This window comes from Prionailurus viverrinus, chromosome A3 (assembly GCF_022837055.1).
Source record: "Prionailurus viverrinus isolate Anna chromosome A3, UM_Priviv_1.0, whole genome shotgun sequence".
Classification (NCBI taxonomy): domain Eukaryota; kingdom Metazoa; phylum Chordata; class Mammalia; order Carnivora; family Felidae; genus Prionailurus; species Prionailurus viverrinus.
In genome coordinates this window covers 118,407,784-118,432,891 of record NC_062563.1, presented here as the reverse complement: position 1 = coordinate 118,432,891, position 25,108 = coordinate 118,407,784, and the positions used below count along the sequence as shown (strand labels likewise).

Genomic DNA, 25,108 nt, shown 5'->3' with positions numbered 1-25,108 from the left:
TCGCAGGAGCCCTGAGGCCTGAGAATTCTTGGGACTAGGGGAAGACTCAGGGAGGGGTGTTGGTGAAGTGTAAGTGGTTATAATGTCAGCCTGTTATATGTGTTTGTCTTTCCAGAAATTAATCACTTACTTCTTTGCTTCCTTGTGGGTAGCTCCTTAAGGCAGCTCAAATTATGCTTTGTTCCTATTGAGATTTCATTGCAGAGTCAGGCCTCTCTCTGCAGTCCCCGTGCTTGGTCAGCTGGCCAGAGGGACACTCTGACATGTGTGACACCCATCAGTGTTACGGAAAACCCTGATAGGGACATTGCCACCCTCCCTCTCCCTGGACCGCTACCTCCCCTTCTCCCCTCTACCTCCCTGGGCCCCATCCCTCCTCCTGTTTATAGCCATATTTCTGGAACCCCCATCTGCACCCAAGGGTAGGGAGATGACCAGAAAGGTAAGGGTTGTGCCCAATTGTGATTGCTCACCCCCACAGCCCTTCTGCAAGGGGGAGCAGCTACAGAAGCGAGTTGCTCTGGGCCAAAAGAGTCATTGGCAGAAGGGAGGGCACCGAGGCAGGCAAAGCTACCAGGTTTGGCCTCTCAGGGTGCTGTGCCACAGTGATAGAACCTGCAGTTCCAATGTTGCTATGATTCATGGGTTTTCTTTATTCTTTTATTTTGCCTTAAGTTCCCTTGGAAGAATTCCCTTTAAAAAATCCCAAACCCAGTCTCATCTTAGCTGAACTCCCCTCTGAAGAGAAGAGGGAATTTTCTGGTCCAGCCAGCACAGCTTGGGCCATCAGAGTGCCCTGGGAAGACAGGAACAGAACCAGGCTGGAACTGAGGAAGGCCGAGGTCCCCGAGCCTTCCCCTCACCCACATGCCCTGGCTTCCTGCGTGGGCGAGCACGCCTTTTCCTCCAGGGGTTTAGAAACGTAGACGCTGTGAAGAGAAAAGTAAAGCAAATAAATAACATGGAATTATTGGATCCTTGAACTCTCAGAGAGAATCATTTTGAAAAGTATCTTCAAGGGATTTGGTTTGTTTTTCCTTTCAGAAGAGAGAGCAATGGAGATGGAGAGGAATCCAGATCTGCCTGACGTCCAGGCATCCTCTCCAAATTGCGTAGGTCAGAGAGAACATGTTATTTATTAGAACCTGACATCTGTTGCTGTGAAATGATAAGCTCCCTTAAAAATCCTGGCCATCAATTACTGCTAATACAGCCCTCATCCCGACGGAGCTGTTTTACCATCCTTCCAGCCTTCACGAACCAGGCCGTACCAGGAACAGAGCAATTACAGCCCAGCTCAGCCTCCTTACTCCCCTCGGGCAGGACCCCTCAGGCCATCTTTTACAGGCCCTGCATCTGTGTCCCTGGCTTCTTTTGATTCCACTCTTTGGCCCTTCTGAGGTCTGCTTTAAGGACTGAACCCCACCCCACCCCCTTCGGATCCGTCCTTCCATCCTGCTTTCTCAGTGGAAAACAGGGTTAGGGTTTACTTTCTGGTCTCATCGTGTAAGCCAGAAGAAACTGCACATGAGAAGAATAGCTGGAAGATCAATTCATCTTTGTCATGGACGTGAACTTTGTTATAGTGTTCGAATGCTACCCAGCGCTCAGGCGAGGATTCTGATGATCCCACCCAGCCATTGTGAAAATCTGATAACCAAGGACAGCTACCTCCTTGTTTGTGAGTTATGGTCACGTATTTTTCTTCCTTGGAAAAATAGATGTCTTACAGAGCTGAAAGCAAAGGATAGGAGAATTGGTTTGGGATTTTTATAGAATATCAAAGTAGAAACATACACTTAGCACTGGAAGCAGAGTTGCCTTTGAACTGTTGGAGGAAGAAATGTAACAGTAACTAAAGACCATGCAAAAAAAGAGTGGCCTGGGAGCTAGGAGACCTGGGTCTGATCTGGGCACTCTCATCAATTGCCCATGTGATCTTGGGAAGGAAACTTCACCTTGGCCTCAGTACCCTCATCTAAAAGCACTGGGCTGGTAACTGATGGTCACCAAGTTCCAGCATATTTTTGGGATTTTAAGTGAAAATTGTGTGTAAATTATGTGCTTAGCATACTTTTTTATTCATGTTGAGAAAATTCCACCTCTATTGCCAGAGGTCAGACACAAATTGAAAACATTACTAAATGGAATTAAGTACGCTCTGTACGTGATGCTTTTTTCTACAACCCATATCTGGTATTTATAGAGCACCTCAGTTGCAGAACGTGCACACATATGCCCTGAACACACACCCAGTAAAATACTTCTAGATGTAATACATTTTCGGATGTCAAGTTAAAACAGCTTCTTGGGAATTAGGCCTGACTGTTCAGATGTGTGTGTTGGTTTCTGACAGGTGCCGCCAGGGCCGCTCAGGGCTGTCACGTGTGATGTGGAGTCCAGCCAAGGCAGGAGGGCCAAGCTGCTTGTTTCTATCACTTCACATTAAGGCATGAGTTCTAGAAAAAAAAAGGAAGCAGCAAAGAACAGTCAGGACCATCCATTCTGGGCACATCGTTAATGACAAGCAGAGGCCTTGTTTCTTCAGAAGTGGGATTCTGTCTTATCTTTTGTCGGATCATTCTGGACGGGGGCCACCTGTGAAAATAAGTCTCATGACTTGTTGAAGTAACAGATTTATAGAGGTGAGCAGAAACAAGGAGCAGATATTGGTGCAGTCACCACTGCTCAGAGACTGGCAAAATTGCTAAGAGTGGAGCAAAGTTGGGCAGCCAAGCACAAGTGTATCCAGGAAGGTAGGTGTGGCAGTGGGGACCAGTCTCGGCACACGGAGGTTGGAAGGAACCTTAGAAACCATCTCGTACAGCTAAGGTTGAGTACAGTAGGCACGAACCACTGTGCTGGGAATTAAATGAAATAATTGGCATAAAACGCTTGGCACAGCAGCGGGCATGGACTTGGCAGTTCAGTTCATCTTTCTCATTTCCTGGAAGCAGTTGTTCAAGACCATACAGTACCATGATTAGAACGCTGTGCCCCAAGCCACCTCTGACCTCTCACCTTTACTCAGTCTGTTTCCTGCTTCCTTGCTCACAGGAGCCGTATAGTGACATCAAGGGCTGGAGGTTAGCATGCCTGCCTGCACACACCCAGCCACCTACCCTGTGTGTGGCCTGGCCTTCTTCCTCATGGCTCACTTGGGGGCTGAGGGATGCTGCGGCCATGGGGAAAGCCTAGGGTATTCTTTTTCTGGTTTTTTTTTTTTTTTTTTTTTTAAGGTTTACTTAGTTTTGAGAGATAGAGAGAGAGACAGAGCGTGAGCAGGGGAGGGGCAGAGAGAGAGGGAGACACAGAATCCAAAGCAGGCTCCAGGCTCTGAGCTGTCAGCACACAGCCCGATGTGGGGCCCAAACTCATGAACCACGAGATCATGACCTGAGCCGAAGTTGGACGTTCAACCGACTGAGCCACCCAAGTGCTCCAGAAAGCCCAGGGTATTCTTGAGCAGAAATAGTTCTTCTGGGAGGATAAAGACCTGGCACTGAGTACCTTTAAGGGAACTAAATATTCCTGTGGCCAAACGTATCACGAGAATCAGTGGACGAAAGAAGAAAGGGGATGTCTTAATGGAGCGGGCCAAAGAATAGATGCCGCTTCTTGGCCTCCAAACTAGCAGGAAGGCTGCACATGGAGAAGAGGATGAAAAATTCCAGTGACTCTTATCTTCCCAGACAGACAGAACTGCTGGCACTTAGTCATGCCTAATGGAAAATGGAAGCCAAGAAAGCAGAAGCGAAGCTGGAGTGATCGAGGGTCGCCCTTAATCCAGAGTCGCTTCTGAGGAGAAAAAGGGGCTTGTCTCCTTGTGTGCCCTGGATGGTCAGGGCTGGGCTTCCAGGTAGAGATGCTGTGGCTGTCAGGAGAGCAGGCTTCAGAGTAGCCATGATTGTAAGAACCCAGTGTAATGGTGGTTTCTGCCGTTAAGTTATTGCTGGTACTTCATTTGGAAAACACTTAGGAGTTATATATATGACATACAGAGTATGTGCAAAGCACAAGAGACACACAACACACCCAGTTTGAAAAGCCCCAACTACAAAGCCTGCTGATCAATCTTGGAGCGGTTCATCACCAGTTGAGATTCCATTCTGGCAGTGGTGCCACCCGTGGCATTAACTACTTAGCACACTGAGTATGAGTCAGAATTGCAAAGCAGGAAGCTCTGTCGCTCTTCTACAAATCAAAAATCAAAATTTAGGAGACCAGAATTTTCCATTATTGATCATATTAAGGAGCGTATCATCTTTAAATGGTCATTATTCCTGTTGTCCAAAAAAAAGTGAAATTTACAAGAACATATATGTAAACGCATGACTGTTGTTGTCTCAGCATAAATGATAGCGGATCACGCAGTTTCTTCTGATCATCTTATAGATGATGATGAGGAGGAGGAGGAGGAGGAGGAGGATAAATGTGTACTGGCTGTCTACACTGTACCAGCATAACTCCAAATGCTTCATATATGTTAATTCCTATAATTCTCTTAACAACCCTGTGAGATCAATACTGCCATTATACCTAGTTGATAGATTATGAAGCTGAGGCCCTGCAACGTGAAAATGACTCATCCAAGGTCACAGGGTAACATGGTATGGGAACTGAGACTTCACCTCAGGTTTCCTGACTTTTCGACTACATTCTGGCCTCTAATACTACCCTGCCTCTCTTCCTCAGATTGACTGCCTGAGTTATCCCAAATCTGCCAGGCAGCTGAGCTCAGCATTCTGTTTAGAACTGTAGAGTCTCTAGGCTGTCAGCCTTGGTTGACGCTCAGGTTTGGTATGCCCCAGTGTGGATTTATAGTGGCAGATGGTCTGATTCGGTTCTCTCCAGATCACCGGTGTCCTTTGATTCATTCATTCACTCATCCAGCAAATATTTACTGAACTCAAAGTAGGTATCATGCACCTTGATAAGTGATGTGTGGGACTCAATCCCTGCCTTCACTGAACCGAGGTAAGGTGGAAATTCTACATAAATAGGTGTCTTTATAAGGCAGCAACACGTGCAACGTGCAGGTGGAATGCAGTAGGAGAGGGAAGGATGTCTGTTGCCCAAGATCGAGGAGGCTGACATTGGAGTATGGGTAACAGTGCGACAAAGGGAGGACGTTCCTGCCAGAGGGAACAGACTTGCCAGAGGCCAGGAAGCAGGCGGGTTCGGGGTAGCATGTAGCACCATATACACTGGTACACCCCGTATACACTGTATACACAGAAGAGGGTAGCAGTAGATGAGGCAGGAGAGAAAGAAAGAAAGAAGAGGCAGGTAGCAGAGTTCTGCAGGGTGGAGGGAACATGTGCTCTGGAATCAGACCCACCAGGATTCAAATCCTGGTTCTACCACATTGTAGTAGTATTTTCTTACCGCTGTAGATGGTTTTCTCATCTGTACATTAAGGTTAACAGTTCTCTCTCACAGAGGAATGTGAATGTTAAACGGGAGCCCGATTATAGAATGGCTGGAATATTGTTGGTGTTCACCTAATGATAACCGTTGTTATTAACCACCCTAAGACAGGTAACTCTTTGTACAGTGGTCTGCCTTGGTGTAGATGTAGAAGTCATAATAGAACCTTCTTGGTCTTGGAAACAATAACAAAGGCAGTAGACCCTAAGCTCTATGGTCACGTTGGAGGAACATAGTGGAGGTATGTTTGTCTTGGGTCTTTGCACCCCTTCTTTGCCACTTCAGCGCCCAGGGATTTCAGAGACCAAATAATTTAGTGTTAAGTGGATCCTGTGCAGTATTTAGGACACACTTATACTAAAAAGTTATTTGTTGCTTATCTGAAATTTAAATCCCATTGGCCATCCTGTGTGGAGGGACAGCCCAAGAACCAGTCAGAACAGGCTGTGTGCCTTATTGGGGAAAGGGAATCCACTGGTCTTCTAGGCTTCTCTCTTGGGTAGCGTAGGCTTGCGCAGCAGGCTGTAGGCAGTGCCTTCAAGTCGCTTCCTGGGTAGAGATGTTAAATGTTGGCAGGTGTCCCTGTGTGTGTTTGGGGGTGGGAGTAGGGGTGATGTGGGGAAAGGTGTCTTGGACCAGTCTTCTCATATTCCCACCCTCTTTCTTCAGAACATTCTCGAGGACAGTTGGCAGAGTGAAGACTGCCTCCGTGGTCTGAGAACTTGTCTCACCAAATAAGAGCGAGCCCTCTTTTAGAGAGTTTTTCTTCCAGGAGCATTGCTAAAAGTGGGAACTTCAGCTGTCCCTTGTGGTGTGACTTGAGATGGCCATGGCAGGTGTGATGGTAACTGACCAAATGCTCCCTGCTCTGGTGAGTCTGAGGACCACAGCTTTGGAGCTGGAAGGCAATCCAGCTGCCTGGCTTTGAAAGTGAAGCAAAGAAGACCCAAGAAAGGAAGCCCAAGGTCACACAAATATTCAGAATTTGAGTCTAAACTTAAGTCTGGGTCTGTGCTCCTGGGCTCTTCAGGAATAACTTAGGGGATGTGAAATTCCCAGCAGACTTGTTTAGTCGAACATTTGCTCTGGGTACTTGATCACAGTCGTCTCCAGGTCTCCATCTGGCTGTGTGTCCTTTGGTGCTGCCATACCCAGCTTTATGCTTGACTCATTCTCTCCTTGAGGCAGAGTTTGTTAAGCCCCTAAGAGCAAGATCACCACTGGTAGGGAGTTAGTGGCACTATCTTAGGCCGGTTTGATCTTGGCCCTCCCCGTTGGTGCCTCCTTGCTGATCTCTTTGCCCCACCCTTGCCAAGTGTTCTGTGGTTGAGATGGAAAAATCCACCTTAGAGCAGATGGCTTTTAACCTCAGTTTCAGAAGAATAATTTGTCCACGGAACATGAGGTGAAATTTAAAACAACGCAGGGCGTAGGTTTGAGCAGAACAGCACCCTTGGGCTTAAGAGTGACTTTGACCTATTCCTCCCAGACTAGAATGATTATCCAGCTGCCAGAGAGTTCTTAGAGGAATCACTTTATTAAATGGTGTCACTGGTGAAGTGGTATTAGCCCTAAGACCAGCTTTATCTGCACACTCTAAAAGCAAACCTGACCGTGCAGGCTGAGCTTGCCCACGTGGAAGCTGGGAGCAGCGATCATGGGATCTTCCACTCTTTTTATTTTCTTGTTCTTGCCACAACCTGTCATGAGACCAAGAAAACTTGTTTTGAAAATGCTTGACAGCCAAAACAACCTGTTCCCAAGCCCTGGACCAGAGGGTTTGCCCTCTCTGACCATTTATGTACTGTTAGAGGTTTGACTAGCTGCTGCCTGGAAAAAATGAATATGCTGTTTTCTTCTCGTATTGTTCACAGACAAGTGCCAGTGGCTTCACGGGTCCTTTTTTCCCTTTTTTTCCAGCCCTTCACCAGAGACATTTTAAAACTGTGCCTGAGCCTCACTGATGAATGAACCTTAGCAGCATATACTTATGAGGATATAACCAATGGTTACCTGTCTGCAAGCCGAGCTTGATATGTGGGTTGTGTTTCCCAGTCCTATTAGACTTTAACCTGTGATTTTCCACTTGCATTTTGGTCCTCTTTGGAGTTAAATGTGAGAGTCAGACTCTCCAGTTACCCCAGGGGCTAGTTTGTCCTTTCACACTGGTGACTCTGAGGTCTGCAGGAGCATCTCTGTTCCTCCCCACAAACCGTGCAGGTCTTGGTCTTGGGTGGTCTTGGGTGGGTCCTGTGACTGTGAAGGAGTCACGTCACTCCTCCTCTAAAAATACAGGGGTGGGACTAGAACAAGAATTGGCAGACGACAGCCAGCTGCCTGTTTTTACAAATAAAGTTTTATTGGAACACAGCCACACCCATTCATTTACATATCGTCCGGGGCTCCTATCACTACAAGGGCAGAGGCAGATTGTAGAAACAGAGCATATGGCCTGCAAAACAAACTTTTTACTATCTGGCCCTTTACAGGAAAAGTTTGCTGGTCCCTGGACTAGATGATCTTTAGGGTTTTCAAATCCAACTCCCTGTGACTTTTGAACTTGTGGCAGGCAGTGCTTTTATAGCATGAGCTCCTAAAGTAACTAATAAGGGTCTTAACTCTCTCTTCCCTGTAGTAGTTAAAAGCATGTTTTGAGATTGTTGAAATCTACAACAGGTGGGGACTCATTCTGTTTATTTTTACAGTTTATTTTGCTGTACATCTGAGTTTGCTTATTGGTCTGATGTCTCTGGCACCCACGGTGTTCACCAATTTTGGAAAAAGACACCCAGCTGCAGGTCTGACTGCATTCAGTGGCATGGTTCAAGGTGGGCCATCTGTACCCCATGGAAAGGAACACAGATTCGTCAACTTGATAACCATGACAGGAAAAGGGAGCCAGACACTGCCTTGAGAGCCTGTGTGGCTGCCCAAACCCACCCACCTGTGTTCTGTCCCTGAGTCTGAGCTACATGTAGGATGGGGTGGGAATAGCCCGGAGTGGTGGGGTAGGTTGGTGGCTGTGGTAAGAAAAACAGAAATGAGTCCTGAAGATGCCTTAAAAAATTCAGAGACCAGGGAAAAACTACATCTTCTTCCCCCATTAGCAGTCCAAACAAGATTCTCTCTTTTTTTTATGTTGATTTATTTTTGAGAGAGAGCACGTAAGCAAGGGAGGGGCAGAGAGAGAGGGAGACAGAGAATCCCAAGCAGGCTCCATGCTGTCAGCAAAGAGCCTGGTGCATGGCTCAAACTCACGAACCGTGAGATCATGACCTGAGCCGAAATCAAGAGTTGGATGTTTAACCGACTGAGCCACCCAGGCGCCCCAAGATCCTAATTTATAAAATTTGCGTCCTAGTGACATGCATCCCCTATGCACATGCCAGATGCACAAGAGAGAACCCAAAGTACAGAAATGAATGCTTCTCTTCTCAGGGCCACTCTGGTCTATAAAGAACTTTTGTGCAGACTAGAAAAGGTGTCCCCTTTGCATTGGTTCAGAGCAGAGTTCGACTAATAGCTTTGAGTTAAAAGCAAACAAACAAACAAAAAAACCCACAGCAGTCTGTTTCTCTGGGCACATAGCCCCTGGAGCACACAGCTTACAAGTAGAGCAGGAGTGAACTTCCAGTCCCCACTTGCTCGCTCAGCTAGATGCCTTTGTGCAGAGTAGAAGCTGTACTTCCAAATGCATCAGGCACTCCTGATGCTGGTATCCTAGACGTCTGCGGGGTCTTCTCCCAGGGGCCTTGCTGGCCAGTGACACATTCATGCTGCTTGGCGTTGGTTTCTGAGACCACAGCGGCCTCAGCTGGCCCCTAGCCTGCCCATTAATACCTGTCCCTGTCAGCAGTGCCCAGGCCAAGGGTGGCTCAGAGTCTCGGGGCTGGCAGAGGGGCGCCCCACGGCCAGAAGCACTAAGACTTGGTCTCCTCCCAACAGACACCAGAGACCCTGATCTATGTTAGGCACTGCTTTTGGAGAGCCCACGTCCTGGCTCTTCTTTGGCAATTTCTGACCCGAAACTGGCCGTCAACTTCAGGAATGCACATAATTTTCCAGAGCTATAGCTCACAGGTGATACGCTAGCAGCACAAATGGGTGAGGCGGTCCAGAATAGACAAGCTCACAGTGGTGGGAGCTGACCTCACTCCCGAGGCATTGGGTTACGCGTTGCCCAGTGTGCACGGTGACGCCGTTCCGGGACACCCCTCCTGCAGAGGGTGTGCTGTCAGAGTGGTTTTCAGTAGGCTGTTATGAACTCCCCATGGGTGAGACGGCTTTGTGGTCAGATATGATTTCCAGCTCTCAGCTCACAGTGGGAATTGCATTTGGGCCAGCTGTGTGGGCAAATTTTGAAAGATTCCTAACCTACCCTTTTCATTTCATATCTAGCAGCAGCCCCCAGCAGTTTGGAGGCTGGAGGATTGGGAAGAAAGAGAGGCTGGGAGCCCACAGTAGCCAAGAACTTAATATCTACTTCCTGCCCCCTTTCTTGGTTCTGAAAGGCCACTGGGAACAAGAGGAAATATAGTTTGTCAGTGTTCTGAGCCCCTAAAGCGTGCAGAGCACTGTGCTAAGGAACAGAGGCCTGCGTACAAGGGCACTTCTCTCTGTGCCCTAGAAAGATGCCCTAGGGAGGAAAAGGGTGGGGTGTGGGCATCAGTGCCACCACTCCTTGCGGGGAAGGGTGATGGTAGCCCAGTGAAGCCGGCACTGGGGAAGAGCCCTATAGTTACCTTGGGACCAGAGGCCTGGGAACTGAGAGAAAGAAAGCTGGCAGTTAGCAAATGTTTTTGATTTTTAAAACATACTGCTTCAAATCGCCAGGCACATGATAATGCCCCTCACTTTTCACTACAGATGCTGTGGGTAAACATAGGGCCCTTCCAGTGGACTGTGAGTGCCTCAGAGCCGTGGCCATCCTGCTCCAAGCCTGTGGGCACACAAAGCGCAGGAGACCTCCCAGGGAAAGCGCTGCGCTGCCACAGGGCACTAGCTTGTTCCACATCCCCCTCTGCCTTGACCACACAGCTGACCTTGGGCCAGCTACCTGTTCTCTCCAAGTCTGTTTCTTCATGTATCCAGTGGCAGGAGAGCAGTGGTATCTATTTTCATATACTTGATTGTTGGCTTGCATTAAAATGAAGGGTTTTTTTTTTTTAATGTTTATTTAGTTAGTTTTGAGAGAAAGACAGCGTGAGCAGGGTTGGGCAGAGAGGGGGAGAATCCCAGGCAGGTCAGCGCACATCCTGACACGGGGCTCGATCCCACAAACCACAAGATCGTGACCTGAGCCGAAATCAAGAGTCAGACACTTAAACGACTGAACCACGCAGGCACCCAAAATGAGGTTATTTTAAAAGCATATTATAAACTAGAAAATACCAAGTATCAAGTTAGTTCATTCATTTATTCAACAAATATTAAACGCCTACTAGGTACAGGCACTATGTAGTCAACAGTCCCAGGTATTCCAGACCCTCTTATAAACAGAAGCTGTTCCATCGATGTTTCTTTTTTTTTTCTTTTTTTTTTTAACATTTACTATTGAGAGACAGAGCATGAGCATGGGAGGGGTGGAGAGAGGAGGAGACACAGAATCTGAAGGAGGCTCCAGGCCTTGTGCCGTTGGCACAGAGCCCGACGCGGGGCTCGAACTCAAAAACCGCGAGATCATGACCTGAGCCAAAGTCAGACGCTTAACCGACTGAGCCACCCAGGCGCCCCTATCGATGTTTCTTGAATTAAAGTGAAGCAGGAGTTGCCTGGAGTGTGTTCATGCAGCCGTGTGGTGGGAGCAGAGGGCAGGCGGAAAGGAAACTAACATGGCTTGAGTTCTTACCACGTGCCTGGCACGGGTTCCTCACAACAGCCACGTGAGTCCTATGGGAACTCCATGGAGACCCAGGATGGTTAAGTAGCTTCCCCAGAGACACACAGGTACTAAGTGACAGATGCATATTTAAATCAGTTCTGACTCCGAAATCCACCTCTTCCCTCTGGGCAGTAAGAGTGGTTGCAGAGTGCTCTTCTTGCCACAGAATGAGACCAGCCTGTTCCCTCTCTAACCTCTCTGATTTTCCTTCTTCCAAATATCCCCCAGATCAATGACTCAGGCCAGATCCTAGCCAAAAATGGTCACTCTTGCCTCTAGGCCAGAAAGTGGGACTCGTGTGAAAGCAAAAGCAGGGTGAGGCTCTATGACCACAGGCCAAAACCTCATGTTCACAAGGGCACAGGTTTTAAGGAAACAATAGCCTTTGATGCCTGCTCAGGATTCCTTCAATGGTAAGGCCCCAGGAGACAAACAACGTACTCTTGGCAAACAACGTACTCTTGGCAAAGGGAGGGTGGGTGTCTTTTCAGGCATAAAGCTACCAGCAAGGACCCAGAAATCACTCAAGGGAGTTGTTGATTTCCCCAGGGGATCTAGCTTTTGGAAATAAACTTAGCAAAGGATTCCATTGGCCTCCATCCTGAGGCCTGTCTTGCCTCTAACACCTTGGAGGGGAGGGAGATCATGGAACTTTTGTCCTTATGTAGGTTACCAGCTCAGCAACTGAGGCGTCCTTTTCTCAAGTTTAGCACCAGCTATTTATTCTGATAAAGAATTGGTAAAAAAACAAAACAAAACAAAACAAAACTAGTGAGGTTACTGTTTGGCTTGGTTTCCAAAAACCAGTCCCTGCAATTGGCAGTTATTTCCTAGACTTAATAGGTGTAGGAAAAAAGGACCTTTGTTGATGGTCAAGCATTTGACAGAAAATGAGAGTATTTCTGTGTTACTGAGGTACAGCTCCCAAAAATGAACACAGAGGCATCCAGGTGGGGTGGATCGTCAGAAGGATAGGGAATCTACAAGGCTGCGTTCAAAGCTGGGCAGACCCAGGGCTCCAGAGCCAGCAACACCAGAGAACTCCTGCCCACAGTGCTCAGGAAGGCAGCCTGACCTTGGGGCCCGGGGCACGTGGTGGAGGCCTCGGCTGCCCCCACCATTCAGTTCACAAGGCCTCAAACATCTCCTCCCCCTGAGAGTGATCGCAGAGGCAGACAATGACATGGCTACAAGAGACATCAACCTGCAACCCCAACACAGTTTAGGTAGGGTGTTTTGTTCCAGAAGACACAAGTAGCACCCATGGGCGGGGGGTTCCCAGGGGGTAGGTTTCAGTTTAGAATAAGGCAAAACACTGTAACTATTAGACATGCCTTTAGGTAATGTGCTCTCCCTCATGAAAGGTATTCAGGCCAGCACTAGAGGGTCACCCCCTCAGAAGTACTGTTAGGGCAAGCCCTGCCTTGCGCAGGATCCTAAGATCTCCTCCACTGTGTCTCTGGTTAGTACCGAATGAGCGGCTCCACAGTTGGAGCTTTAGAGACCGGACACATGGCGTGGCTGGGGGTGGCAGCAGCAGGCTTTGTGGAGGGCCTGATGCTTATGCCAGGCCTTGAGGGCAGGTGGGTAGGTTTGGGTAGGTAGCATGTTGCAGCGTCCAGGAAAGTTCCCTTTACCTGCAAAGCAAATGCACTCCTAGTTAACTGGCTCCCAGAGTTGCAAAGGGGAATTAATTATTGTTTGTGATACACTTTAAGATTCCCCGATGAAAGACCTTGTATAAATGCAAATTATTATTATTGTCATTAAAGGTGCTAGACGTCTGGCCTGCTGGCTAATGCCCTGGTATAGCTCTGAGAAGAAAAGAAAGCAAACTCCCGGCAGAACATTTGCTCTGGTTGCTCCAGAGCGCTAGAAGTGAGGAGAAGCAGGTCAAGGAGGGCTTGGCCCATGACTGCGAAAGTGAAGCCATCCAACCCTGACCAGAATTAGCCTGCAGCTCTCTGCTCTAAGAGTCAAGTGTCTGTGTACCTCCGAGGGCCAGGGCCCTGCTCAGATTCATTCCCTGATCGCCGCAGGATCCGGCCTGTTACTAGAGCAGGAGCTATCCATGACTGAGTGAGTGTTTGCTTGTCTACTGGTCTGAAGGATGGAAGGAAGGTGGCCAGGATAGATGCTGGCCACCCAATGTTGGGGTCCTATGTCAGATCTAGAGACAAAGGGAGAGATCTAGAAACCTCAGACATGTGTGATATCCCTGACAATACTTATTAAGGCTTTGAGAGAACCCCTCTAGCAAAGCACAGGGAGAGGTCATTCATTAATTACTGTTTCCACATAAGCCACTGTCTCTGGCTAAAGTGGTTGGATTGCTACCAAAGTAATAATAATAATAATAATAATAATAATAATAATGAGTGGATAGTAGTGTTTTAGACCTGGAAGTGAACTCAGAAGCCATCCCTTCACTTTCCAGATGAGGCAGTGTGGGGTGCGGAGAGGTGAGGTGGCCCATCCCAAGTCGCATGGCCAGTAAGAAGCAGAGCCAGGATCACACTTCAGGCCTCCCCATTCCTAGTCTACAGCTCAATTATGTCAAGATAATAATACCTCCCATTTTATAGCACTTTCCAGACATCGTACTTCTCAACAACCCTGGAGATTTTAAGATCCCAAATGACCTTACTATTAAAGGACCTTCTGCCCTCTGCTCTTCTGGGGCTCATTATTTGGAGAACATTTATGATGCCTCTTATGTGCACCTGGGTAGATTGCACATGTCCTCCCGTACTTTCTTTTCCTTCTCGCGGACATTCAGAGTAGGCCTCATTCTTCACGCAGGTGCTTTAGTACTTCCGGGAACCCGAGGGACAAGCGAGAGGGAGGCCAAGCTCATCCCTTTGTCCCTTGTCATTGCAGTCATGATTCTACTGAAAAGCCACCCGATGCAGGTCCCTAGAGGGGGACTAAAGATACCAGTCAACACCTCTAGACACATAAACCTACAAGAGGGAGGGCCATTTAGCAGGGGTTTGTAAGAACGAATGTGAGCTGGCAGTAAGTAACTCTCTGAATTCATTCCTGGGCTGTCGGCCGTTCGGTGTTAATGGAGGAGACCCAAATGTAGCTAACCTGGTGCTTGGGAGGGGAGGATCGCCAAAGCAGAGCACTGGAGAAATCCCCGAACGCAAAGAGGAGTCCGAGTGACTCGGTGTCACACGGCAGCCCCAGAGGTAGGGCCCCGGCCTCCACACGCCATCTCCAGCTCTCTCTCCTCTGGAAACCATGGTGGTGTGGAAAAAACGTGTCCTTTGGAGTCCAACAGCTAGCAGCTCTGGATTTATAAATAGCATTGCCACCAGTTACCTGCGTGATCTTAGAAAGCTGCTTTGCGTCTCTGAATCATAGATTTCTCATTGGCAGAAACAGAGATAATAATACCTCCCCGGCAGTAGGCCCATCAGGAGAAGTAAACGTAAAATAATATAGATGGAAACAAATAGCATGAAGTCTTTGCACGTAGCAGGCACCCTCCCTCCTTTATACTTACGGCTTCCAGGTTTTTTGTTTTTGTTTTTTTTTTCTAACCGCAATCCACGGGAAGGTATTTATTTTATAACCTAATTCTGTCTTTATAACTAAAACAAAAGTTTCGTGAAAAACTGTTTCCCCTCGCCACATGTGATACGCTCTGACTTTATTTTGTTTCATGTTAATGCTGCTTGGGACCCACTAAATTGATTTCACAACGCACTGCAACCATGATACCAATCATTTGAACCAGCCCGTTTGATACCACGTGTGGATCTCATTTACCCACGTTGTGTGTCCTTCATTTCCTTCCAGCCCTGGCTCTCTGTAACTGGCACACGGGGCCAGAGCTGCCCGTGCACAGCATGCACAGGGCCCCGGGCTTGGTGCAGGGTGCAAAGAGCCCTAAGGAGCAGGTGGGCTCCTCCCCCGTGCTCCTCCCCACCCTCCGCGGTGCCCCTCAGAATGATTGAGAGGAACCATAAGGCTCCCCGCCTGCCACGGTTCTGCTTCCTGCCAGCCTGCTGGAGAAGTTCGCTACACTCCCAGCCCAGCATAGCCCACCTGAAGTTTCTGTCAAGGCCCCTGGAGCCCAGCAGGGAGGGTGGGTCTCAGGCAGCCTCTCCCATTGAATAGTTCCTTCCTTTGGAATCGCTGCTCTCCCATCTGCGAGCCCCGAGAGCCAGATGTCTGTGGATCTTATTTCAGCTGCCAGGCAGAGGGATTAGAATAGAAAGAAGAGGGACCCTGGCCATCCTTGCTGCCCCTCCCCTCGGTCTGCAAGGGGTACCTGTGAACACCCAGCTTGGGGAGGGGGTGCGAATACTCAGAGAGCTGGAGTGACAAAAAGCTGGGCCCAGAAGCAGCAGGCAGGGGCCCGGGCATCCACGGAAGACATGAACTGCAGCCTCCAGATGCAGAGTCTAAGTGGAGAACCCAAATTCACAGCCAGGCAAACACCACTTTAAAGCTCCAGGGAGACTCTCTAGGGAGGACAGGATTGTTTGTGCCCCAGAGAGTCCATCTCCTAAGTGTTTCCCTGGCACTGTGGGGGTCTGGCACTCTCCTGCGGAGGCTGATGCCTGGCAGTGCTGAGCAGGAGCCTTGAGGCACAATCCCCACTGGAGTGTGACTTGGGGCCTCGGACACACACTCCCACTCCACATGGCCAGCTCGGCTGGGACCCTGAGCACTTCCTCTTCGAGGTCTATCCTTTGGTTTTTCCCCCTTCGCTGACTAAGAAGGGGAGAGTAATCTGTGACCTTGGCAGTGACTCACTGCCATCAGATGGGCGGTCAGCGTCTCCCCAGCACAGGTGAGCGTAGGAGTAGCTCTCGTCCTGGCCAGGCCTGTGGAGGGATCCCGACACCCTTCACGGGCATCCACACAGCCATCCGTGGGAGCAGTGCTCAGCTCCTATTCATGCAGCCCTGGGCAGAGGGAGCAGAAGACCGGTGCCCGCCGCCCAGGTACCTGCCATCTGAGGCACAGTGAGGGAAACAGGATGAGCACAGGACTGTGGCTCTGCTCTGGGTCCCCAGGCAGTGCCACACTCCCTAGCCCCCCCCCCCACCGCCCCCAACACCCACTGTCCAGCTTCAGCCCAACCAGGTGCACCCCTTCATCTCAGCCCCCTCCCCACCCAGAGGCCAGGCCTTTCTCAGTGGCCACAAGGTACCCCCTCCTCCCAGCCTCTCATCGAATAGGTTCAGGGTGCAAACAGCATCAGGCTGAGAGGAATGCGAGCACTGCCCCTAGCTCCAGGGCCTCCAGCTGGCCGTGGGCACTCCATTCACTCATGCACCAAGTTAGCATTCACTTGCTGTGAGGCCCGAAGGAAGTTGAGCACTACTGGGCAGTAAGGACGAACCATCCCTAAATTCTGCTGTCCAGAGACTTACAGAGAAAACCTGTACTAACAGCCGTGACTGTCGTGTGCTGTGTTAGAGGAGCCACCATTTTCTCCGGCTCTCAGTTTTCCCTTCCCTGTAGTGATTGGACTATATGACCTCTGAGATTTCCTTTTGTTCCAAAATGTTATAATTCTAAAGTACGTCTTTAAGCCAAATGTCTACATTCATTAGAAATATTTATTGCATTGCTGTGTGTTGAGCCCCACACCAAACATGGGATGCCAGAAGGCGGTTGAATATGACCATCTTGCCGTCGAGGAGTGTGTGGTGGCTATGGAAGAACGGTTGGAATGTGGCGGATGTGTGCCCCCAGAGATGGGGCCCAGTGGAAGATGGGAGCCCTGTGGCTGGGGGAGGCTCAGGAGCCCATAAGGACTACCCGTCCCTCCCTCTCGTTTGGCCAGCTGACCTCTGCTGTCCTCCTTGGCCACCTTCTCATGCACTGTGCCAGAGGGTTCCCAGGGGGCAGAGATACCTGCAGCCCTGGGGACAAGGCCTCACTCCTGCAGTTGCAGAAGCTGGCTGCAAGCTTCTGTAGCCCAAAGGAACTGGCCAGGCTCCAGAGGGCCTCCTTGGAGGGCCTCAGAAGGAGAGAGAACCACTAGGTAATTTTGATCATTTTAGTAAGCATTTAAAAATACCCTGTGATTTAGAAGGAGCCAGATTCCATCCCAATACTTTGATGTCTAGAAATGGATCTCGGTTGGTTGGTTGTTGAAGTCCTCCTAAAACAGCATTTGATTTAATTCAACACATACTGAGACTACAGTCTCAGCCCGTCGGCAGTCTCACAGGCGAGGAGCCCGAGCTGCACAAGACATCGTCTAGACACCAATCTAAACATTCCAGACTCGAGTCAGACCATGGCTGGGCCTGAGGTTGGAGGCCCGGTGTGCCGTGGAATCCAGCGGAGGGGAGATTGCTTCCAGCTGGGGGTGGGGGCTGCCGCCCGAAGCTGTGAGCTCGTGATGCTGTGTTCCCAGCAAGATATCAAGCCTTTGCATCTCAAGCGTGTTGATTTTCTTGTTTTGCAAGTTCGGACCCCCTAAAAACGAAGCAGCCGTGCTCAAGGATCGACACATTTAGGGAGATTGTGTGAACCAGTTACAACCACTTGTTTGTTCCTAGAGCCCATGCCAGAGAGCCAGGCGGACATCGCCTGGGGTGCAGCTACAAAATAAGCTTCCATTGTGCCAGCCACTTGCCCACCAAGGCGCCCGGAGTCGGATGGGCAGACTTCACAGGGGCCTTTGGAGGGTTTGGGGTGAAGGGCATTGGAGTAGACGCAAGTCTCTTTGTAGAGATCCTATTTTAAGGTTGACTCCTCTGACACGAGGAGAGTAACCTCAGATGAGTCAGTATTTACAGTGGCCCGTCCAGGACAATGAGGACCAGGCAAGACCACGAGAAATGATTAGCAGGACTTTGTCTCACTATTTACAGGACTGCTTTGATTTTCAGACCACAATCGGTTTTCATATGACTGATTAAAAACATGTGCCAGTTGAAGTCACAGCTGCAGCAGAAAAGTGGGGAAAGAAATGGGCCTTAGATGTTTTGGAACTTGCCTCTCTTTGCAAAAATGCATTCTGACTTGATTTATATTTCCTTGATTTCCTGACAACGAGGGTCGTGTCCCCAAACCACTTCTCCCACCCCGCCCCTCTCCACCACCACGTTGGCCTGACTCTGGCAGACATCCTAAGGCTCATCTCATGATTGCCCAGAGAAAAAAGATTTTCGAATTCCAAAAAGAGACTACCAAGCCCTGTTTTGGAAGAAGATAATCGTTTAGGCTTTTATACAATACAAAGTCCCAAGTAAGCAAGGCTGAAGGCAGCAAGACCCCAGGGTCTCCGGCCTGTGGGAAGATGTGCCCCAGTGGCACCAGGATCAGGGCACCACAGAGCACGTGAACTCACTAAGCCTGCGTTTTCCTGCCTGCAGACAGAGAGCGGGGCTTCCTGCCACACTGACAGCCATGCTTCACCCGCTCCACGGGGCCCCTTCCCCTTCTCCAGAGTCCCCAACCCGTTTGGGCCTTGTTTTGTTTCTGTTAGAATTTTCTTAAAGCCATATCAGTTCACACGTTCAAATGTGGAATTTTATTCGTTTGAAAATATCCATTGAATAAATACAGAACTGCATTTCCCGTAGGGAAAACCCCTATAGATGAGCCCTTTTTGGACACAGTTCCTAAATGGCTTCACCCGAAGGCGTCTGCAGATTTCCCTAATGGTCCCTGTCATAACTTTCCAGAACCCCTTCCCCAGAACACGCCGGTTACTAACAACCTGCTGTGGAGCCTCCCCTCGGTGGGACGGCACAGGGACGGCTGGGGAACTGGTCTTCCGTCCCTGTCGTGCGCTGCCTGTGGTGCCACTAAACGTCTCCTCGGGGCCCTGCAGTGTTCATCGCTGACCCTGTCTTGTTTGTGAAAAGGCGCCGCGGATGGTAACAGCCACCACTACCGCCTTTCCGCACTGCCACCACCTGTGACACGCTGGGCCCCGGGCTTGGCCGGGGCCCTCACTTAACAGGTGAAGGATCAAGACCCAAAGAAGTTAAATGGCTTGCTCAAGGTCACGTGGGCGTCTCAGAACCATAAGTAGGTGGCACTAAGAGACCATCAGGTATAAATCTTCCTGCTCCGGGTGAGGACACTGAGTCCCGGTTCCGGATGACACGACAAGCCAAGGCCTGCACTAGAGCCCATGTCTCCGTGGTTCGGTACTCTTTCCACCTGACCCACGGACTGCCCCTTACGGTACCTGGTGACCTGAACAGAAGGCCCGTGTGGGGACCCAGCCAACTTGGGCACCCCCATCACGGGCCGCCAGAGCCCTGTGATTCTTAAACATCCCTCTAGTTCACGGCTGCAGCTTCCTCCCTGACCAAGCCTTTGACCAGAGCTACACACAGGAACACAGCCAGCAGCTCGGGCAGAAGACAAAGAGGGTGCCGGTGGCTGTGACCGCACAGCCCATCCTCAGATAACCCAAGCGTGCCGCTGGCACCTCCGGCCTGGATTTTAAGAGATGCGCCGTGTCCTGAAAAGTTTGGCTGGGTGTCCCCCCGCCCCCGAGACTGGCCATCTCTGTCCCTCCGACTGCCCCGCTCAATGTGATAAGCGAGAGATCATCCAACAAGCCGTGACAGAAAGGATGAACCGAGGGCAAGGACCCTATGTCCTCTTCTTCCCCACAGGGGCTCCCTCTTCTGCTGCCCCCACAGACTCAGAGCCTCTCCCCTCGGACCCATCTTTGTCCCCACGGTAACCGTTGACATCTACTGATCATCTATGACGCCAGGCACCAGGCCAAGTGCTCACTTGGGCCATCTCATTGAACCCTCATGAGGATTACCCTTTAAGGTAATTGAAGGTTACTTTTCCCCTTTTGTAGTTGAAGAAATTAAAGCCGGAGAGGTGAGTCACTTGCCCAAGCGATAGAGCCAGTAAAGAGCAGCGTCGGCCCTCGAGCCCAGGTGTGCTGGCTCCGGAGCGCACACGACACTCACCCCCGCGGCCTTCACAGCCCACGGCCTACAGGGCTCTGCTCTGTACATGAAGGATCTGACTCCTCGAGAAGGGAAGAGATTTCCTGCCGAGCGCCCACTCCCTGACTCCTGGACCGAGGGGTCTGTCTGCCGCACTCCCTGTCGGGCCCGGGAGCCGAGGCCTGGCCGGTAGCCACTCCTGCTCTGAATTCATGGAAAACCTACCCAGCCGCAGCCTGGGGTCCGTTCTTTAAGCTTCATTCTTCCTACTTGAGACTCTGGGATTGGACCGAGCTGTGATTTTATAAAACCCGGAGCAGAGGGACTGAGACCAGTGAAGAAGGTCAGAACCTTACTTTGTCCTAAGGCATATTCAGCTCGAATTTGGTCTAAAAATAAATTCCCTTCCAGCGTGAATAGAAATGATGAGTTCGACTGACTCAAGGCCTCTCTCCCCACGGGTCCTCCCGGCCAGTTAGCGCGGAGGTGAGACCTCCCCTCCCCCACCCTGCCGCACACTTACACTTCAAAGCGTGCCATACGTTTTGTCTTTGGGTCAAAGAGTTTTTCAAAAGGTGACAGATGACTAGTGCCTTTGGCAAGCTATACCCTGGGCACTTCTCCATTTTCTCTGATAAGAAGTGAAATAAATGAAAACAGCACTTTAAAAAAAATAAATCTATAAATGGGTGGGAGCCAGTTGTCATTTTCCCCTTCCTCCTCCTCCCTCTCCCTGAACTGGCTTCGTGAGGAGCCCAGTGGGGCAGCGCCCGCTGACAACAGCCGGGAGCCTCATGCCTTTAAATAGCCCTTCTCCACACTGCTTCCCCTTCGCGTCACACAGCTCGCCCTGGAGGGAAAGCCCAGGACAGAACAGGAAACTTTAGAACTTTCTGAAGAAGGAAAGAACTTAACTCTAAAGCTTGCTCCCTCTTGCCAAGACCTTTTGGTCTAAGGAGCTGGTAGTGTTGCAGCCCGTACCCCAGAAGTTTCCGAGGAAGAACAGCCGATCAGATTTGTTTGGGGACCCGTGGGACTCTGGGCCTGAAGCGAGAGGGAGGGAGGGGGCGGGCCCCAGCCCCAGCCAGCGTCGTCCACTCATCGGGTGCCTATCGGGGGGCCGACTTGTAACTTGGGGAGGGGGCACCACCCTGCCCAGTGGTTCCAGGGTCGGCCGTGCTCCACAGGACACCTCAGGCAGCAAAGCAAGTACAGTGGACGTCGGCAGCAGCCTGTCAGTCGCTGACTGTCGAGGATGGGCCACCAGGCTGTCCTCCAGTGAACACATGCATGTCGCTGGGCGAACAGCAGCAAATGAAACATGGGTGGGGAAGGAGTGGCCCACACACTGGGTGGCTGCAGACAGTTGACAAGATCCCTTCCTACACTGTCCCGTGCAAGCGTCACGTGGGGTTGGACTCGTCACCCCTGCTCGCGGTGGGAGACACAGCCCAGGGCCTCGCATGCCCTGCCAGCCTCGCTCTAGGTCTGTGGCTCTCTGGACCCCATGCAGCCCCTCCTGTCCATCAGGACAACTGTGGTGGTGCAACTGGCTGGAAAGGGCTTTGAGGTCACGGGTCCCAGAGACGGTGACAGCGTGGCCGGCTCAGGCCCGTGTTAAGCAGGATGTGGATGGAGGAGGCTGCTCTATCCTTCAAAGTGTTGGCATAATTGGAAGTCTGAGAACGGACTGCAGCCTCTTCTTCGGTGCCTACGTGTCACATTTGTCTGCCTTCTGAGGCTACTCTCTCACCTTCTTGAACAGCGTGCAATGGACATGCGTTAACGCCTCCTGCAACCCGGTGGCCATCCGTAGTTACCTTAATTACAGCCGTGAAGGTCTCGCTGAGGGGCCAGCTGAGGATGCTGTCAACGGGATGGCCTGTGGGGTCACTGAAAGATGTGCTCCCTGCTTTCCAGGGCCCACCGCGCAGCCCGGCAAGTATGACATGTAGCGTACGTGACAGATGCTGGGAGAAGTGCAAAGGGAGAGAACCTCTTGGTAGCCAGGGAGGACTTGACATTTGACCTGAGCACGAGTAAAGCCCAGAGGTGGAAAATGGCATGTGTGAGGAAGAGCAGGGGGCCAGATTGGAGCAGGGGGCTTGCGTCCTGGACCATGCGTGGGCGTCGGGGAGTCTGTGACCTCCCCCAATTCCAGGAGGCTGGAGGGCATACCTGCAATTTTTCTGGAATAGGATCCTTAGCTTTCTTAGCTTCCCAGGGGAGGGGTGCATGCGCCCCAAAATGGAAGGGCAAACACAGCTTTTTTAACATGTCGGAGCCAGATAGTGACAATCGTGGAGTGCCAGGCTGCAAGTCCGGGGAACATGCAGGGTCGTGGTTGGTGTAGCGACAGAGATGCACACTCGAAGAAAAGGTCTCTACTTGCAGCAGAAGGGTGAAGCAAGCCCGTGCCCGGCGGGGGGGGTGGGGGGGGGGTGGGGGGGGGTGGGGGGGGGGAACAGCCTTGTGCAGCAGCTCTGTTGAGAGATAGTAAGACCTGGAGCCAGGGGGTGTCACAAAGGACGGAGGGACGTTGTGGAGGAGGAGGAAGAACATCAGGATGAATTCACCGCAGGGCTTTAGGGAGCCATGGGAGCCGTGGAAACAGGGTTCTGTTACGGAAGCACAGATGGGCCAAAGGAAGTTCAAAGACCTAATATTGGGGAGTCCTTCATTCGGAGCACACTGGTTTGAATTACAGAGACATCCAGATCGCAGTGTCCCGCAGGTGGCTGGAACGTGGGGCCGGAAGTCTGGGAGGGAAATGAGGGCGGAGGGGCCCAGATTGCGTGCTTCTGTGCTAAGGAGGCCGAGGCTGAGAACGGCGCCGGGTGTGAGGGGCTGGGGCGGTGAGGGGGGCGGCGGGGGGGGGGGGGGGGGGCCAAGATGGGAGGGTCCCGGTGAGAGAGCTCATCCGGGGAGCACGGCAAGGAGAAGGGAGGTAGGAGACCTAGGATGTGGGATGTCACGCCGGAGAAGAGCTTCCTGAGAGAGGAGGCAGCACATAAAGGCCACACTGAGGCCGCGGAGGCCAGGCCTGCAAAAGCCAGACACAGTGGCGACATTGGAAAGAAGTTTCAGTTGACTTGGTATTGGGGCAGCGGGAGGGCAGTCGGGTGTCATTGTAACTGCACTGTGGGACCCCAGGGCCTGTTGACTCGTGTAGGGCCACTCACCCCTGCACCGTGGGAGCCCTGTTTGCGGCCTTTGTGGTACTGGTGGTGACAGGGCCTCTCGGTGGCCCGTCCTAGTTCATGTTGTGATTCTGAATGAGCCGCTCTGGATAAGTAAGGTGTGACTACCCTGCCCTCATGTGAGCCAGGGGTGGGGAGAGAGAAGTAGGAGGCAAGCCTGGGTGACCAGGGGCCGAGGGCGCCTACCCCGCCCCTCCACTTCCTACCTCACCTTTTGTCTTACGGCAGAGCTTTGCGTTTCCCAGCTCACAGCAAGCCACCCCTCGCCCCCTGTCCCCGCTCCGGCTGTTTCTTGCCTAGAACACCCCTAATGCCTACTCCCCCTCCACCATCACTGACAGTGCGAGCCTGGTGCCTCACGGTGCCTCCACAGGAGCCCTTATTGCCTCGGCTGGCACCGATTATGTGTTTGTCTTCTCTAAACTGGGATCTCCTGTGCGGCAGGGGCCGTCTAGGTCACCTCGAAGCCCCTTGCACCGCATACCGTGCCTGGCAGGGTGGGCCCATGTAGGACGTGGAGCCTGTCTCTACAGATTCGAATCTGGGTTCCAGAAAGGCCAGACGGTCTGCCCCAGATCCCGTCGCCAGTCTATGACTGACCAAGGAACGTTCTCTTGGTACCCAGCCTGGCTTTCTTTCCAGTAGACCAAATTGCACATATATTTGGAAATAAGTGGAGACCATGGAACGCTTAGAAATCCTTTTTCTTAGACCCTCTTTGTCTCATCCAACTGAATGAAGAGTACAATTCTCTTTATACTTCAGGGCACAGAAACGACTGGGTGGCTGGCTTGGCCACTGTCTGGCTTGTCGCGGGGATCAGGCCCATCTTTGGCCCGGGAAAAGCAGAGGGAGACTGAGCACTGATGTCTAATAGGAACTGGCCGCCAGGAAGGTCTGCATACGGGCCCTTGAAATGTCCACACAAGATAGCACAGTAGTGAACTGTGTGTACCTCCCTTGGAAAAATCCAGAGGGCTTTGCATCAGCAGGGAAGGGAAATCCAACCCCAGATGCACGAACAATAAATAACAACTGTTCTGAGTTAGGTTGAAAGCTCTGAGTTGCACTTTTTTTCAAGTTGTTTGTGCTAACCACAACTTTTTTCTCCCCCTCTTTCCCACCAGGGCTTATTTCAAAACCTTTGTCCCTCAGTTCCAGGAGGCAGCGTTTGCCAATGGAAAGCTCTAGGAAACACCAGTCTTGAGAAGCGGCCAGCCAGACTGCTCTGTCCACATGCGTGTCAGCACATATGGCGGCTTCCTGGAAGCCACTTGGAATGCCTTCATGGCAGCGTTTTGCTCACACAGCGGCTTTGCACGCCCTGCCTGGGACCCAAACTGAAGCTGGCCGGCGGCAACCTGGCCCCCACCTCCGGCTGCTCCCTCTTTGTTTCCTTCAGTATATTTCTAGTTGGAAGAAATAAAATCACAAATTATGACAAACTATTTTTCCGGGGAAAGGAAGACACCACAAATGCACACACCCTTATTCCAGGAAAGCCTTTGTCTCCAAGACCTTGTCTAAGTTTTAACATTAAACCCCCCTTTGCTTTTATTTGTCCCTAAAACTAGTGTCACGAGTGTGTGTGTGTGTGTGTGTGTGTGTGTGTGTGTGTGTTTTACACCCAACATTTCCCACTTGGGGCAGTTCTCCATCGAGAAAGGTGCTGCCTGAATGAATCTGACCACCCT

The 25,108-nt window shown here is 51.0% G+C and overlaps 1 protein-coding gene across 4 annotated transcripts in view; it reads left to right on the top strand.

Annotated features, from left to right (window-relative positions):
• The window catches only part of BABAM2 (BRISC and BRCA1 A complex member 2), a 400,445-nt gene extending 375,583 nt beyond the window's left edge, over window positions 1-24,862 (top strand). For 2 of the 4 annotated variants that reach the window (XM_047853045.1, XM_047853048.1), the window contains 2 exons: window positions 21,980-22,152; window positions 24,542-24,862. In XM_047853045.1, the coding sequence (XP_047709001.1) occupies window positions 21,980-22,152; window positions 24,542-24,621 (253 nt within the window). In that variant the 3' untranslated portion in view covers window positions 24,622-24,862. Of the gene's footprint in view, window positions 1-21,979; window positions 22,157-24,541 lie in introns of all 4 variants that reach the window. The other 2 variants (XM_047853046.1, XM_047853047.1) reach the window with 2 other exon arrangements.
• The last annotated feature ends 246 nt before the right edge of the window (window positions 24,863-25,108 follow it).